Genomic DNA, 12514 nt, shown 5'->3' on the forward strand with positions numbered 1-12514 from the left:
AAATTGGGCCCACAAGAGGGCAGCCAGACCTCAGATATCTCTGAAGAGGCATAAAGTGGGATTGGCTCATGCCATTTCTGCACATAAGGACAGACCAGGGCTAGGATCATGTGGATAATGATAGATAGATAGATAGATAGATAGATAGATAGATAGATAGATAGATAGATAGATAGATAGATAGATAGATAGAAAGAAAGAAAGAAAGAAAGAAAGAAAGAAAGAAAGAAAGAAAGGGGGACAACCAAGATATTCCTCGAGAAAGAGGGTTCAATGATACCTCATAGGGACATCTCTTACAATCATCAGAGATGATGCACACCTGTCAGATGGAAGTGCTGACATATGATTACAGAATGTGCAGACACAGACTGAGCCAGTGTTAGGACTCTAGGTGGCATAGTTAGGCTGTGAATGACCAAGCTAGTCAGTGGAAGCCCCTGTGGCTGGTTTCTAGGACAGTTAAGAGATGGGCCTTGGGCTCATGTCATCAGGTAAGACTGTGGCACTTGAGGACTGAGATCCCCGCCATGCTGCACCCTCTGTGTCTCTTGCAGCAGGGAGGGTGCTAGGACTCAGAGAGATCTGGTGGGGGAGAATAGGGGAGCCTACCCATATTATAGGTTATATGATAAGGAGCCCTGGCTGTAACCCTTGCACTGGAACCAAGTACGGTACATGCATAGCTAGCACCCATCCCCTGTGGGAGGTTCTGACGGGTGGGGTCAAAGCTGATGGGGAGATGCTGGTGGGTGCTCAGCATCCACCATTTTTTAATGTGGGTGCTTGGAGCACCCCTGAATCAGCATGCTCGGGGAGAAACTAATATATTCCTCTGCTATCAGCTCTTTGAAGCCACCAACTAGAAAGGTGCACATTTATTAGTTCAAACTAGGGATGTTAAAAAGCAGGTAATTGGGTAACTGTGTAACTGCTGAAAATTTCAGAAGTTACACGGTTACATGCACCTGCAGCACAGCATAGCAACCAGCTCCCCCGGGAGCCAGTGCACACCTGGGTGCATACCAGCTTCCATCTGCTGGTTCCATTCCTGGGGAGCCGCCCTGCACTGCTGCTTCTGTGTCAAAGGTAGCAGCATGGGGTGGCAGCCGGTTCCTACCTACCGGCCCCACTTCTGGGGAACTGGCTACTGCCCAGCGCTGCTGCCTCTGATATAGCCCAGGCTTATTGGTTAACCATGCAAACAGTTATCCTAATACATCCCTAGTCCAAACTAGATTCTCCAGGGACCAATGGACAAAGAGAGTAATAACCTGGCATTCAACTGGTCTGAACATTCCTAGTGTGGAGTGGAAGGGACAGGTGTGTTCTGAACTGAAGCTGGAATGAACAGGTAATCACAAGGGTTCCCTTTGTATAGGTTAGAGCATTGCTCCTGCCAGAGTCCATGATAGGGTTAATTCTGGTAAACCTATTAACATGTATATAGTGCATTTATCATTTTTAATGTTTTCCCTATACAGTTTTTTACCTTAGGCTGTGTCTAGACTACATCTAACTTTCGACAGAGGGATGTAAATTAGACACTTCAAAATTGCAAATGAAGCGGGGATTTAAATATCCCATGCTTCATTTGTACAGCTGCGTAATGGTCCTCTTTCGAAAAAGCGCCATTTTGAAAGTAAAACCACAGTCTAGATGCAGTTCTTTCGAAAAAGCAGGCTTTTTCGAAAGATCCTGCACTCCTCAAAAAATGAATGGAATTTTACAGAATTGGCCATCGACAAAGTTTTCTTAATAGCGCAAGGTGAAATGCAAACATCATCCTACCTGCATGAAACAAGGTCTACACCCATCAGAGAGCAATGACACAAGGAACTAAATATAAAGCGGTACTCCTATGTAATTCCCTGTCTTAGCCAGTCAACATTTCTTTTTTTGGCTGGGGTGGGGGAGGGGTAGTACACCTTTTTATTAGTACTATTAAAAAAAACCAAGCCAAGACAAAACAAACCAACAAAAACCCCAAACAAGCCATGCAATTTCACTGATACTAGGAACCAAACTGCTCTCTCTCTCAACAGACATTGTGTTATCTGAATAATCCCACTGTCATGATGACAATGAGCTGAAAATTGAAAGGGCTGCTAATGATATGAAACATGGAGCTTGATGAACTCCTCATGTTTATAATAGTTCTAAATGGGATGGGGAGGCAGGAAGAGGGAAGCACAAACAGTGTCCTTCACTTTCTTGTAATGTTTTCTAATTTAACAGGTTTTAATTGAGGATTGGTTGCCACATCTCTGTTTCTTAAAAGACATACGTATAGACAATGATAAAAGAAAAAATATCTTATTTCCCATCACAGATGTATTATTTCTGCACTTTTTCTATTCACTGAAAGTAAACATGCATCAGATTAACAGCGGATTTTGAGTAAATTAGGAAAGTACTCATTTTACATTGCTTCATCAAGCAATGCCATTCAATGTTCAGAAATTGTCTTGAAGAAAATTATTAGTAAGTGGCAGTGTTGTTATAACTAGACACATTTAAAACAACTAGGTCAAAATACCTGATCCTTACCAAATACAAACATGTTAGGAGAAAGCAAAATGACTTTTTAGTCACTACTCAATCTGCTCTAAGGGTCATAAATGTTTTAGTTCTCTAAGGCCCAGAAACATGTACAGGAGGAAGGAAACATGGGCAGGAGGAAGTCTTCAAAGAGTCCTGACTATACTTCATTGCTTTTAAAATATTCTTTATAATTTCTGTTGTAATAAAATGCAAAGTTTGTCAGAGGAACTTAACAAAGTGAAAGATCAATATCTCAAGTTCATGTTTCACAGCTGAATTTATTCTTATATTTCGAAGGAACATGAAGATAACCATCTGATTCACCCTGTCGCAGAGCTGTTTTTTACTTCTAGATGTATATATAGAAGGCTATGTCTACATTGCAGGCTTTTGCTGGAAGAGAGTAGGCTAATGAAGCGCTCATTTGCATTTGTCGTGCTGTCATTTGCATATTCTCTGCCAATGCTTTTTGCGCAAGAGGTTTTTTGCGCAAAAACAAGAAGTGTAGACGGCTCCGTTTTGCACAAAAAACCCCTTTTGCAAAAGATCCTTATGCCAAAGGAGGCAGAGAACATGCAAATGTTAGCGCTACAAATGCTAATGAGCGCTTCATTAGCCTACTCTCTGCCGGCAATAGCCTGCAGTGTAAACATAGCCAAAGAGCATGAAATGCTGTGTAAAATCAGCAACCAGCTTTAAAGCCATATTTGAAGAGCTTTTCAAATCAGTTGTAAGTACTCTGTTGTTTTGTTGTTGCAGTCATGTATCTATCTAACACTTAACACTTGAATGGTTTTTGGCATACATTACTTTGATTATTTTTATTTAAGTATTCATAAGGAACCTAACTCTTCATTTACTGATCTGTTTTCATGTGGTTTGTTTTCATTTCACTCAACGCACATTACATTTTCTCCATATGGAGCCTAATTCATGTCTCAATTTGCACCCCAGGAAGCAATGCATCGTACATGATGTACACTATGAGCTGTCTCAAATAGACATGTTTTTCTTGAAGCTGATTTTTGCAACCTTTTTTGCATTTTATTGTGGCGGTGGTCAGGAAATAGGTTCAGAATAATTCCAGTTTTTGCCATGTTGCAAAGTAGCTGCAATTTTATGGGTGTCATGATGACCATATTAAAAGTCAATTGCCTCAGGTTAAAAAAATAAGTGTACCAGTACAAATTGAGTTTAAACAAACAAAAAGGAAAATGTTGCAAAATGTTCAGTTTTACATTTTGTAATTTCAAGGAACACCCTGCGCTCCATATGAAGTCCCTCTGAAAATCCAGCACTAGATTATAGCTATCAACCAAAAGAGGTATTAACTAATTAATTAATACTCATTACTCGGGCCATTAAAATTGTTACCTCCTTATATCTTTCCATAACTGTAAAATAATTCGTATTCACACTGAAAATCATTATTCGTATTCACACTGAAAAATCGAAACATGTTTAAATTAGAGAAGATAATTAAGAATATATGAATGTAAACATCAGAAAAAAGTCTTTATGCACATAAAAAAAATGTGCAAGATAGCGGGTTGAATGTTTAAGTGCACCACGATCTAATAAGGATGAGGAATGTAAGCGACTACTCGAGTAGTTGACTACCCAATAAGCTTAGACTTATCAGGTAGTCAAGTGACTACTCGACTACCCATTCCCCCCAGCCCTTGCCTCCTCTGTATCAGAAGCAGCAAGAGAGGAGGGGAGGGAGGAGAGGAAGCAGGAGCTGGTGCTAGGGGAAGCTGTCTTAATAGCCCCCAGTACTGTCTCTGCAGTGTGAGGGGGAGGGCAAGAGAAGCAGAGCCACAGATGTCCTGGAATCACTTGCACTGTGGCTCTGCATTTTAAAGGTAGTAAAGAGTCGGATGACTCTTACTGCATTTAAAAGGCAGAGCCACCACAGGGGCAGGTCTGGGACCCAGCGTAAGCCGGGATTTATGAGTCCTAGATTGTGCTGGTTTCCAGACCTACTACCACATGGCTCTTGCTACATTTAAAAGGCATTGGCACAGCGGTTCGGGACCCGGTGCAAGCCAGGACTGCTGAGTTCTGGTTTTTGCTGGTTACTGGACCTACCCCTGCTGAGGCTCTGTAGTACAGGCAGTCCCCGAGTTACGCGGATCCGACTTATGTCAGATCCGCAGTTACGAATGGGGCCGTCTCCCTGGTCTCCAGCAGACCAGGGAGAGGAAGCAAAGCGGCGGAGCACGCGGGCAGCGGACAGCCCAGACGCGTCTGGGCTGTCCGCTGCCCGCGTGTTCCGTGGCTTTTCTCCCTGTCCCCCTGGTCTGCAGACCAGGGAGACGGGGAGCAAAGCAGAGCAAAGCCGCGGAGCCCGAGGGCAGCAGGACAGCTACGGTGCGTCTGGGCTGTCCCGCTGCCCCCGTGCTCCGCGGCTTTGCTCCGGATGCCTGTGGTACAGCAGCTGGGGCGCTGCCGGTTGGTCCCGTAGCGCCGCTCTGGGCGCTACTGGACCAACCCAGCAGCACCCCAGCTGCTCTGCCCCAGGCGTCCCCAAGCCAGCCGCTGCTGAAACTGACCAGTGGCTGACTACAGGAAGCCCCTGCCCCGGGCTTCCTGGAATCAGCCGCTGATCAGTTTCAGCAGCAGCTGACTTGGGGATGCCTGGGGTTCTTAAGTTGAATCTATATGTAAGTCAGAACTGGTGTCCAGATTCAGCCGCTGTTGAAACTGATCAGTTTCAGCAGCGGCTGAATCTGGACGCCAGTTCCGACTTACATACAGATTCAACTTAAGAACAAACCTACAGTCCCTATCTTGTACGTAACCCGGGGACTGCCTGTATAAATGTAGCTGGAGCTGGGCTGCCTGCACGCATGGATTTGTAAAGAACAAAACATTTGTAAAGAACAAATCTGTAACAGCCAACATGGATTTGTAAAGTACAAATCATGTCAAACCACTCTGATAGCTTTCTTTGATAGGATAACAAGCCTTGTGGATAAGGGAAAGCGGTAGACATGGCATACCTATACTTTAGTTAAGCATTTGATTTGGTCTCGCATGACCTTCTTATACATAAACTAGCCCTACATGGGGCTACTATAAAGTGGGTGCGTAACTGGCTAAAGAACCATTCTCAGAGATTAGTTATTAACGGTTCACAATCATGCGGTTCTGTGGGGTGGGAGTCGGCGAGGAACAGCGTGGTGTGGGGTGAACCCTCCGCCGTTTTGCTGCAGGACCAACCCAGCAGCACCCCAGCTGCTCTGCCCCATGGCTTCCCCAAGTCCGCTGCTTCTGAAACTGACGAGTGGCGGACGTGGGGAAGCGGCAGGCAGAGCAGCTGGGTTGCTGTCTGGTTTGTCCCGCAGCACCACCCCTCATCCCCCTGCTTGGCGCCCGGCAGCACCCTAGCAGCTCTGCTCCGCAGCTTCCCCAAGTCCGCCACTTGTCAGTTTCAGCAGCGGCAGCAGCGGAGTTGGAGAAGCGGCGTGGAGCAAAGCAGCTGGGGTGCTGCCGGGTGCCGAGCAGGGAGGTGAGGGGCGGCGCTGCAGGACCAACCCGGCAGCACCCCAGCTGCTCTGTTCCATGCTGCTTCTCCAAGTCCGCTGCTGGTCAGTTTCAGCTGCAGCAGCAGCAGCAGACTTGGGGAAGTGGCGCGGAGCAGCTCCAATTGTCTGGCTGGCCGGAGCACTTCTGGGTTCCAGTTGATGCCGGACTATCGGGGGTGCCGGACCACTGGATGCCGGACAATTGGAGTTTTACTGTAGTACTACTTTGAAGCTACTGAATCAAATCTACATTTGATTTTTGTACATGTATTTTTTTTAAATAAACTTAAAACCAATTATCTTATTATAGATGAGTGTAATGGTGCATCTGATAGCTTTCTTTGATAGGATAGCAAGCCTTGTGGATAAGGGGGAAGCAGTGGAATTGGTATACCTAGACTTTAGTAAAGCATTTGATACAGTCTCGCACAACCTTCTTATCAATAAACTAGGGAAATACAACCTACATGGGGCTATTATAAGGTGGGTGCCTAATTGGCTGGATAACCATTCTCAGAGAGTAGTTATTAATGGTTCACAGTCATGCTGGAAGGGCATAATAGTGGGGTTTCACAGGGGTTTGTTTTGGGACCGGTTCTGTTAAATGTCTTCATCAGTTTCAAACATACAGAATGGGAAGTGACTGCAGGAAGGAGTACTGCAGAAAGGGATCTAAAGGTCCTAGTGGACCACAAGCTAAATGAGAGTCAACAGCAGCCGTGGGGAAGGCACGAGCCCTTTGAATAGAAGCAGTTGAAAGGGCTCGCTCCATCCTGGCTCCCAGACAATGCGCCAGAGGTGCTGGGGATGTAGCAAACCTTTTCAACTACTTCTATTTAAAGGGCTTGTCGGGAACTGCTGCACAGGGTAGATCAAAGAACTAGGCAGGCTGGATCCAGCCTGCTGACAGGCTTTTGTCCTCCCTGATCTAGATGATGCTTGGTCTTGCCATGCAGGTAGGGGACTGGATTTGATGATCTCTTGAGGTCCCTTCCAGTTCTAGTGTTCTATGATTCTATGATCTGCTAGTTTTATTCTTTTTAGCATTTCAGGTTTCCTTGCTTTAACTCTTCTTTGGAGAATCTAAGTTTTATATATAATGCAAGAAAACAAATGAAAATCTAGGTTATATGAGAAACAGCAAGGTTGTTTTTGTTTCTTAACAGTGAGTATCTACCTTACTTTAAAATTATATAAATATAGAAAACAACATATTAATTAGCTCCATGATCTTTTCTGGAGACACAGCATCAGCTCCCCAGCTAATGCAGATTGTCATAGCTCCACAGAGGGTATGTCTACACTACCCCGCTAGTTCGAACTAGGAGGGTAATGTAGGCATACCACACTTGCAAATGAAGCCCGGGATTTGAATTTCCTGGGCTTCATTTGCATAAACTGGGCGCCGCCATTTTTAAAACCCCGCTGGTTCGAACCCCGTGCCGCGCGGCTACACGCGGCACGAACTAGGTAGTTCGGACTAGGCTTCCTAGTCCGAACTACCTAGTTTGTGCCGCGTGTAGCCGCGCGGCACGGGGTTCGAACGAGCAGGGATTTAAAAATGGCGGCGCCCAGTTTATGCAAATGAAGCCTGGGAAATTCAAATCCCGGGCTTCATTTGCAAGTGCGGTAAGCCTACATTACCCCGCTAGTTCGAACTAGCGGGGTAGTGTAGACATACCCTGACTGACTTCAATAGAGTTACAATGGTTTATATATCTGCAGTAGCAACTGCAGTTAACCATTACTCTTATAGATGAAAAAAACTTACAAAACGAGTGGTTCTGTAGTACCTTACGGTATGTCTACACTAGCTCGTTAGTTCGAGCTAGGTAGGCAAATGAGGGATTTAAATATCCCAGGCTTCATTTGCATTTTCCCAGGCGCTGCCATTTTTAAATCCCCCTTAGTCCGAACTCCGTGCCCGCGGTTACATGCGGCACGGAGTAGGTAGTTTGAATTAGGATCTCTTCACTTAATTAATCTTCCACTATTTGATCTGAGGAAGTGGATCTGGCCCACGAAAGCTCATCATCTAATAAACCATCTTGTTAGTCTTTAAAGTGCTACATAGTCCTGTATTTTGCTTCAGCTACACCAGACTAACACGGCTACATTTCTATCACTAAAATCAGAAGTTACCCAAACACTTTTTCAAGTGTAACAGCTAAGAATGGAATACTTCAGGAACCGATCTGTTTTCTCTTTTCTGTGTGAAGGAAAGTTGAGTGAATGTTGCCTACTGTATTATTTTTAAAGTACTTTCCGAATGTTTATTCATACTGACTGCAAAAGACGTTCCATATACTGTATTTGTATCCTGGATTGAGGTTTAAGGTTGATGTGATGTGAGAAAGGCCTGCAAGGTGTAGGAATCCCTCTTTCTGATTTTTTTGTTTTAAACAGAACAGCGATCTGTGGGTTTAGATTTAATATTTTATGGTTTTTGTTGCCATACTATTTTTATTATTTGTTCAATGTCCTAAGTACTACAAGGTAGGTGGAGGGACAACTATACAAAGTTATCATTGCTTTTATGAGTGTGGAGGAAGGGTACGTGGAATAAAGGGAAAAGTAAAATGCAAACCTTATATAATGGTGGGAGGCCTGGGAGGTCTTGTTCACTCCATCTGTTCCTCTACTATGTTCATACAGGCAGGAACCAAGAAGTCCCACTAGTTCATTTCTGAGTAAATCGGATTTTAACCAGCACAATCATTTAAAAAGAATTGTTTTTGACACATCGCTTAAGTTGAAGCCTGTTATTTTATCAACATGAAAAGCAGCCTACACAAACAGTACTGAGAGTTTTTAAAAGCTTAAATCAGCCTACTTTAGTTTGGTTACCTGAAGGTATTGGGTTGCTTGGCAGTGTGATAATTGAAAACTGGTGGTTAAGAGGAGGAAGTATTTCTGGAGTAATATATCGCTTAGAAAGAGGGACAGAGATGGTTGCCAGCAGGAAAGGTACAATAAATATAAATGAAAAAATAAGGGAAATAAAAGAAAGCTGAGAACACAACTAATCCTCTTTATTTGTTCCCTCCTTCTAATGTAGTATCTTTTGGCTATGTTTGGGGCCTTCAGTACCTCTCTGGGCCTTCAGTACCTCTCTGATCAAATATTTACTCAAACATTGATCAATAGTATCTAGAATGAGCACCATTTAAGTGAAATACCACAAATATTCACTGAAAGTTAAATATGTCATGGTAAATGTGCTTTTTTAAAAGTGCTCTCTTTACTGAAATATACTACTACAATATATAGGTTGGTGATTTGTTTCTGACATTTATAAACTGTACCTGTGTAATAGAAGTAGTGTTTGGTGTTACCGACGATGGCGAGTCACTTGTTTTTGGCTCACCAGGAGATGCTGCTGAACCCTGGGATTCCTGACTAGCAGGCTGATCTGGAGATAAAGCATCACTACTGTCTTCATCAAATGAGTAATCATCCAAAGCTTGGGGATAACTCTCTTGTCCAACTGCTAGGATGTTCACAAAAAATAAACTCTTTACTTTCAAAAGTCAATATTTAACTAGCTAGAGAGGTCAAGAAATGTTGGAACTCAACAAGCATACTATTGTTATAGCTCAATATTTTTGTACGTAAATATTATTTTTAATACAATCAAAGTCATCTTAAATGATATTCAGTGGTCCAAAAACTGGTTACTTAGAATGCATCTACACTGCACCAATAGCTCGAAATAAGCTACACAATTTGAGCTACGCCAATTGCGTTGCTTATTTTCAGTCAATTTTGAAATAGCTTATTTAAAAATTTGGCACTGTCTACACTGCATTTAATTTGAAATAAATCACTATTCCAAAACATCCCTTACTCCTTATGGAATGAGGTTTACAGGGACATTTTTGAAATAAGATACAGAATAGCTATTTTAGGATACCTCCGGTATCCTGAAATAGCGCTGCAGTGTAGACGTAGGCTCAGTGTGGATGGTCTTCTCAGAAAGAATGAAAACAGTTACGTTCAGTATATCTGAGGCTACAGTGGGATGGTCCGTTAAGATGGGAGGATTAAATAAGAGTAATTTATGTAGCTTCAATTAATTTGTAATCATTTTTAATAATTAAAAGATTCTCTTGTGTAAAACAGAGTATAAACATAAGCTTTATACTCCAATCCAGTTAAAACTGGAGTTTGAATAAATACAGTATTACTTTGCTCAACTTAGTGCTAGTAGGCTGTAAGCACTATAATACATAGCTAATTAAATAATTTTTAAAATTGACCTTTACTTCACAGTTAAGATTCAAATTATTAATTTTTCATATTGCTTTACTGATAGCAGATCCACATTGTAGCTCTTCTACTCGCCTATAATTGCTTCTTTAACACTGGAGTCTACAGGAAGGATGTTCTTTTCCACCAGTTCCATAGGGCCAGGCCTCTGAGCAATCTTCTCATTCAGATCATCTGCCAGACGAGCTCTCTTCAGTTTCATCTGTGTTGCCTGCAATGAGGGTTCTGCAAATGTCTCTAAAAGAGATAAAACTTTTAATAATTCTATAAACTATTTTGTCTCATTTTAAGACCACCAAAATAGCATTTATTCTTCATGGCCATACCTTCACGCATGTCAAAAACTGTAGCACTCTGGTAAATCATTTTAGCCCTTTTCTGGAGAGTCATTTTGTTATAAAAATATCTATGTAGTCCTAACCCAGTGGTGGGCAACCTGTAGCTGGGGCTCTACCTGCGGCCCGCAGACTCCCTCAGTGCCCCACTCCCGCATGTGCCTCTCATGCACCAGAACACCAGAGCCCCACACTTCCTACTCCCCCTTCCCTCCCCGCACAGCACTTTTGGAGGAGCTGCGAATCCATCCCCACTCCTCCCTCTCCCTTTCAGATCTGGAATAACACAAATCAGCTGTTTGCGGTTTGGGAGAGAAGGGGAAAAGTGGAACCAAAGCATGAATCAGGTGATTTGTGTGCTCCAAAAGTGCTGGGAGAGAGGGGGAGGAGGTAAGTGTAGGGCTCTGGTGCACAAGAGGCGCATATGGGAGAGGGCGCATATGGGGGGGGGGGAGCAAGTAGAACCCCTGCGGGCTGCTGTGGCCTACCTATGTGAAGGAGAGAAACTCATGTGGCCAACCACCATTCAGGTAGCACACTGCTGTCCTAACCTAGCCTCAGAATTAATATTAGAAAAGAAACACTTTAAATGGATCTTATTTTTCTTGATTATAATATACACCCACAACTATTTAAATAAAACAGTTTTAAAGACTTCTTCAGACATCGCACCAATGTCTGTTTGGAACATTTTTAATAAAAGGTAAACATTTGAAAAAAGGCCAACTGAGAAAGACTTTCTGGTTTTAGGAGGCTTTCTGTTTTGTTTTTTTATGATAAATTTACTCAGCATAAAAAGATTAAATTCAAAATTTAAATTAAAAAATGTACAGCAAGTAAACAAAAGTTGTACTTAATAATAATAATAATTAATTTTATTATTAAATTATGATACTGCGTTGGGATCCCAAATTATGACCTCATTGTCGTAGGCAATCAAGAACCCTGACCCATCGTCAATTTAGGGTGCAATTTGTAGCTACAGAAGCTACACAACATAAAAAAAGTTTGTAATATTTGCTGTAAACTACAACAGACTGGCAGGATTCCAAAATGCTGTTTATTAGTACAAGCAGCTTTATCAATAGTGACCTATTAGAGAGGTAATATCAGATTTTGAATGTTTGATTACAACAAAGTCCTTTTTTCTGTTATTGAAATACAGGCAGTCCCCGGGTTACGTACAAGATAGGGACTGTAGGTTTGTTCTTAAGTTGAATCTGTATGTAAGTCGGAACTGGCGTCCAGATTCAGACACTGCTGCTGAAACTGACCGCCAGTTCTGACTTACATACAGATTCAACTTAAGAACCCCAAGTCAGCTGCTGCTGAAACTGATCAGCCGCTGATTCCAGGAAGCCCGGGGCAGAGCAACTGTGCCTCGGGCTTCCTGTAGTCAGCGCTGGTCAGTTTCAGCAACGGCTGACTTGGGGACGCCTGGGGCAGAGCAGCTGGGGTACTGCTGGGTTGCTCCAGTAGCGCCGCTCCTTGGCGCTACTGGACCAACCCACCAGCACCCCAGCTGCTCTGCCCCAGGCGTCCTGATTCAGCCGCTGCTGAAACTGACCAGCAGCGGCTGAATCAGGACGCCTGGGGCAGAGCAGCTGGGGTGCTGCCGGGTTGGTCCAGTAGTGCCCAGAGCGGCGCTGCGGGACCAACCGGCAGCGCCCCAGCTGCTCTGCCCTAGGGTCCACAACAAAAGCCTGGTCTGCTGGGGGGGGGGCACACTAGCTGCGCCCCCCCCCCCCCCAGCAAACCAGGGACACGGGGAGCAAAGCCGCAGCGGCGGGGTGCCTCGCCTCTGAGGCTTTGCTCTGGCGCGGGACCCGCTTTGCT

The 12514-nt window shown here is 43.7% G+C and overlaps 1 protein-coding gene across 15 annotated transcripts in view; it reads right to left on the minus strand.

The window, feature by feature from the left end:
* MRTFB (myocardin related transcription factor B) overlaps nt 1–12514 on the minus strand; it is a 271179-nt gene that overhangs the window by 56946 nt on the left and 201719 nt on the right. For 14 of the 15 annotated variants that reach the window (XR_016350715.1, XM_075899337.2, XM_075899334.2 and 11 more), the window contains 2 exons: nt 10419–10580; nt 9380–9564 (listed from right to left, as the gene is read on the minus strand). Coding sequence is in view for 14 of the 15 variants with exons in the window: in XM_075899337.2 (XP_075755452.2) it covers nt 9380–9564; nt 10419–10580 (347 nt within the window). In the remaining variant the exon portion in view is untranslated. The remainder of the gene's footprint in view (nt 1–9379; nt 9565–10418; nt 10581–12514) is intronic. The other variant, XM_075899342.2, reaches the window with a different exon arrangement.

This window comes from Pelodiscus sinensis, chromosome 15, assembly GCF_052426305.1.
Source record: "Pelodiscus sinensis isolate ZL-2025 chromosome 15, ASM5242630v1, whole genome shotgun sequence".
Classification (NCBI taxonomy): domain Eukaryota; kingdom Metazoa; phylum Chordata; order Testudines; family Trionychidae; genus Pelodiscus; species Pelodiscus sinensis.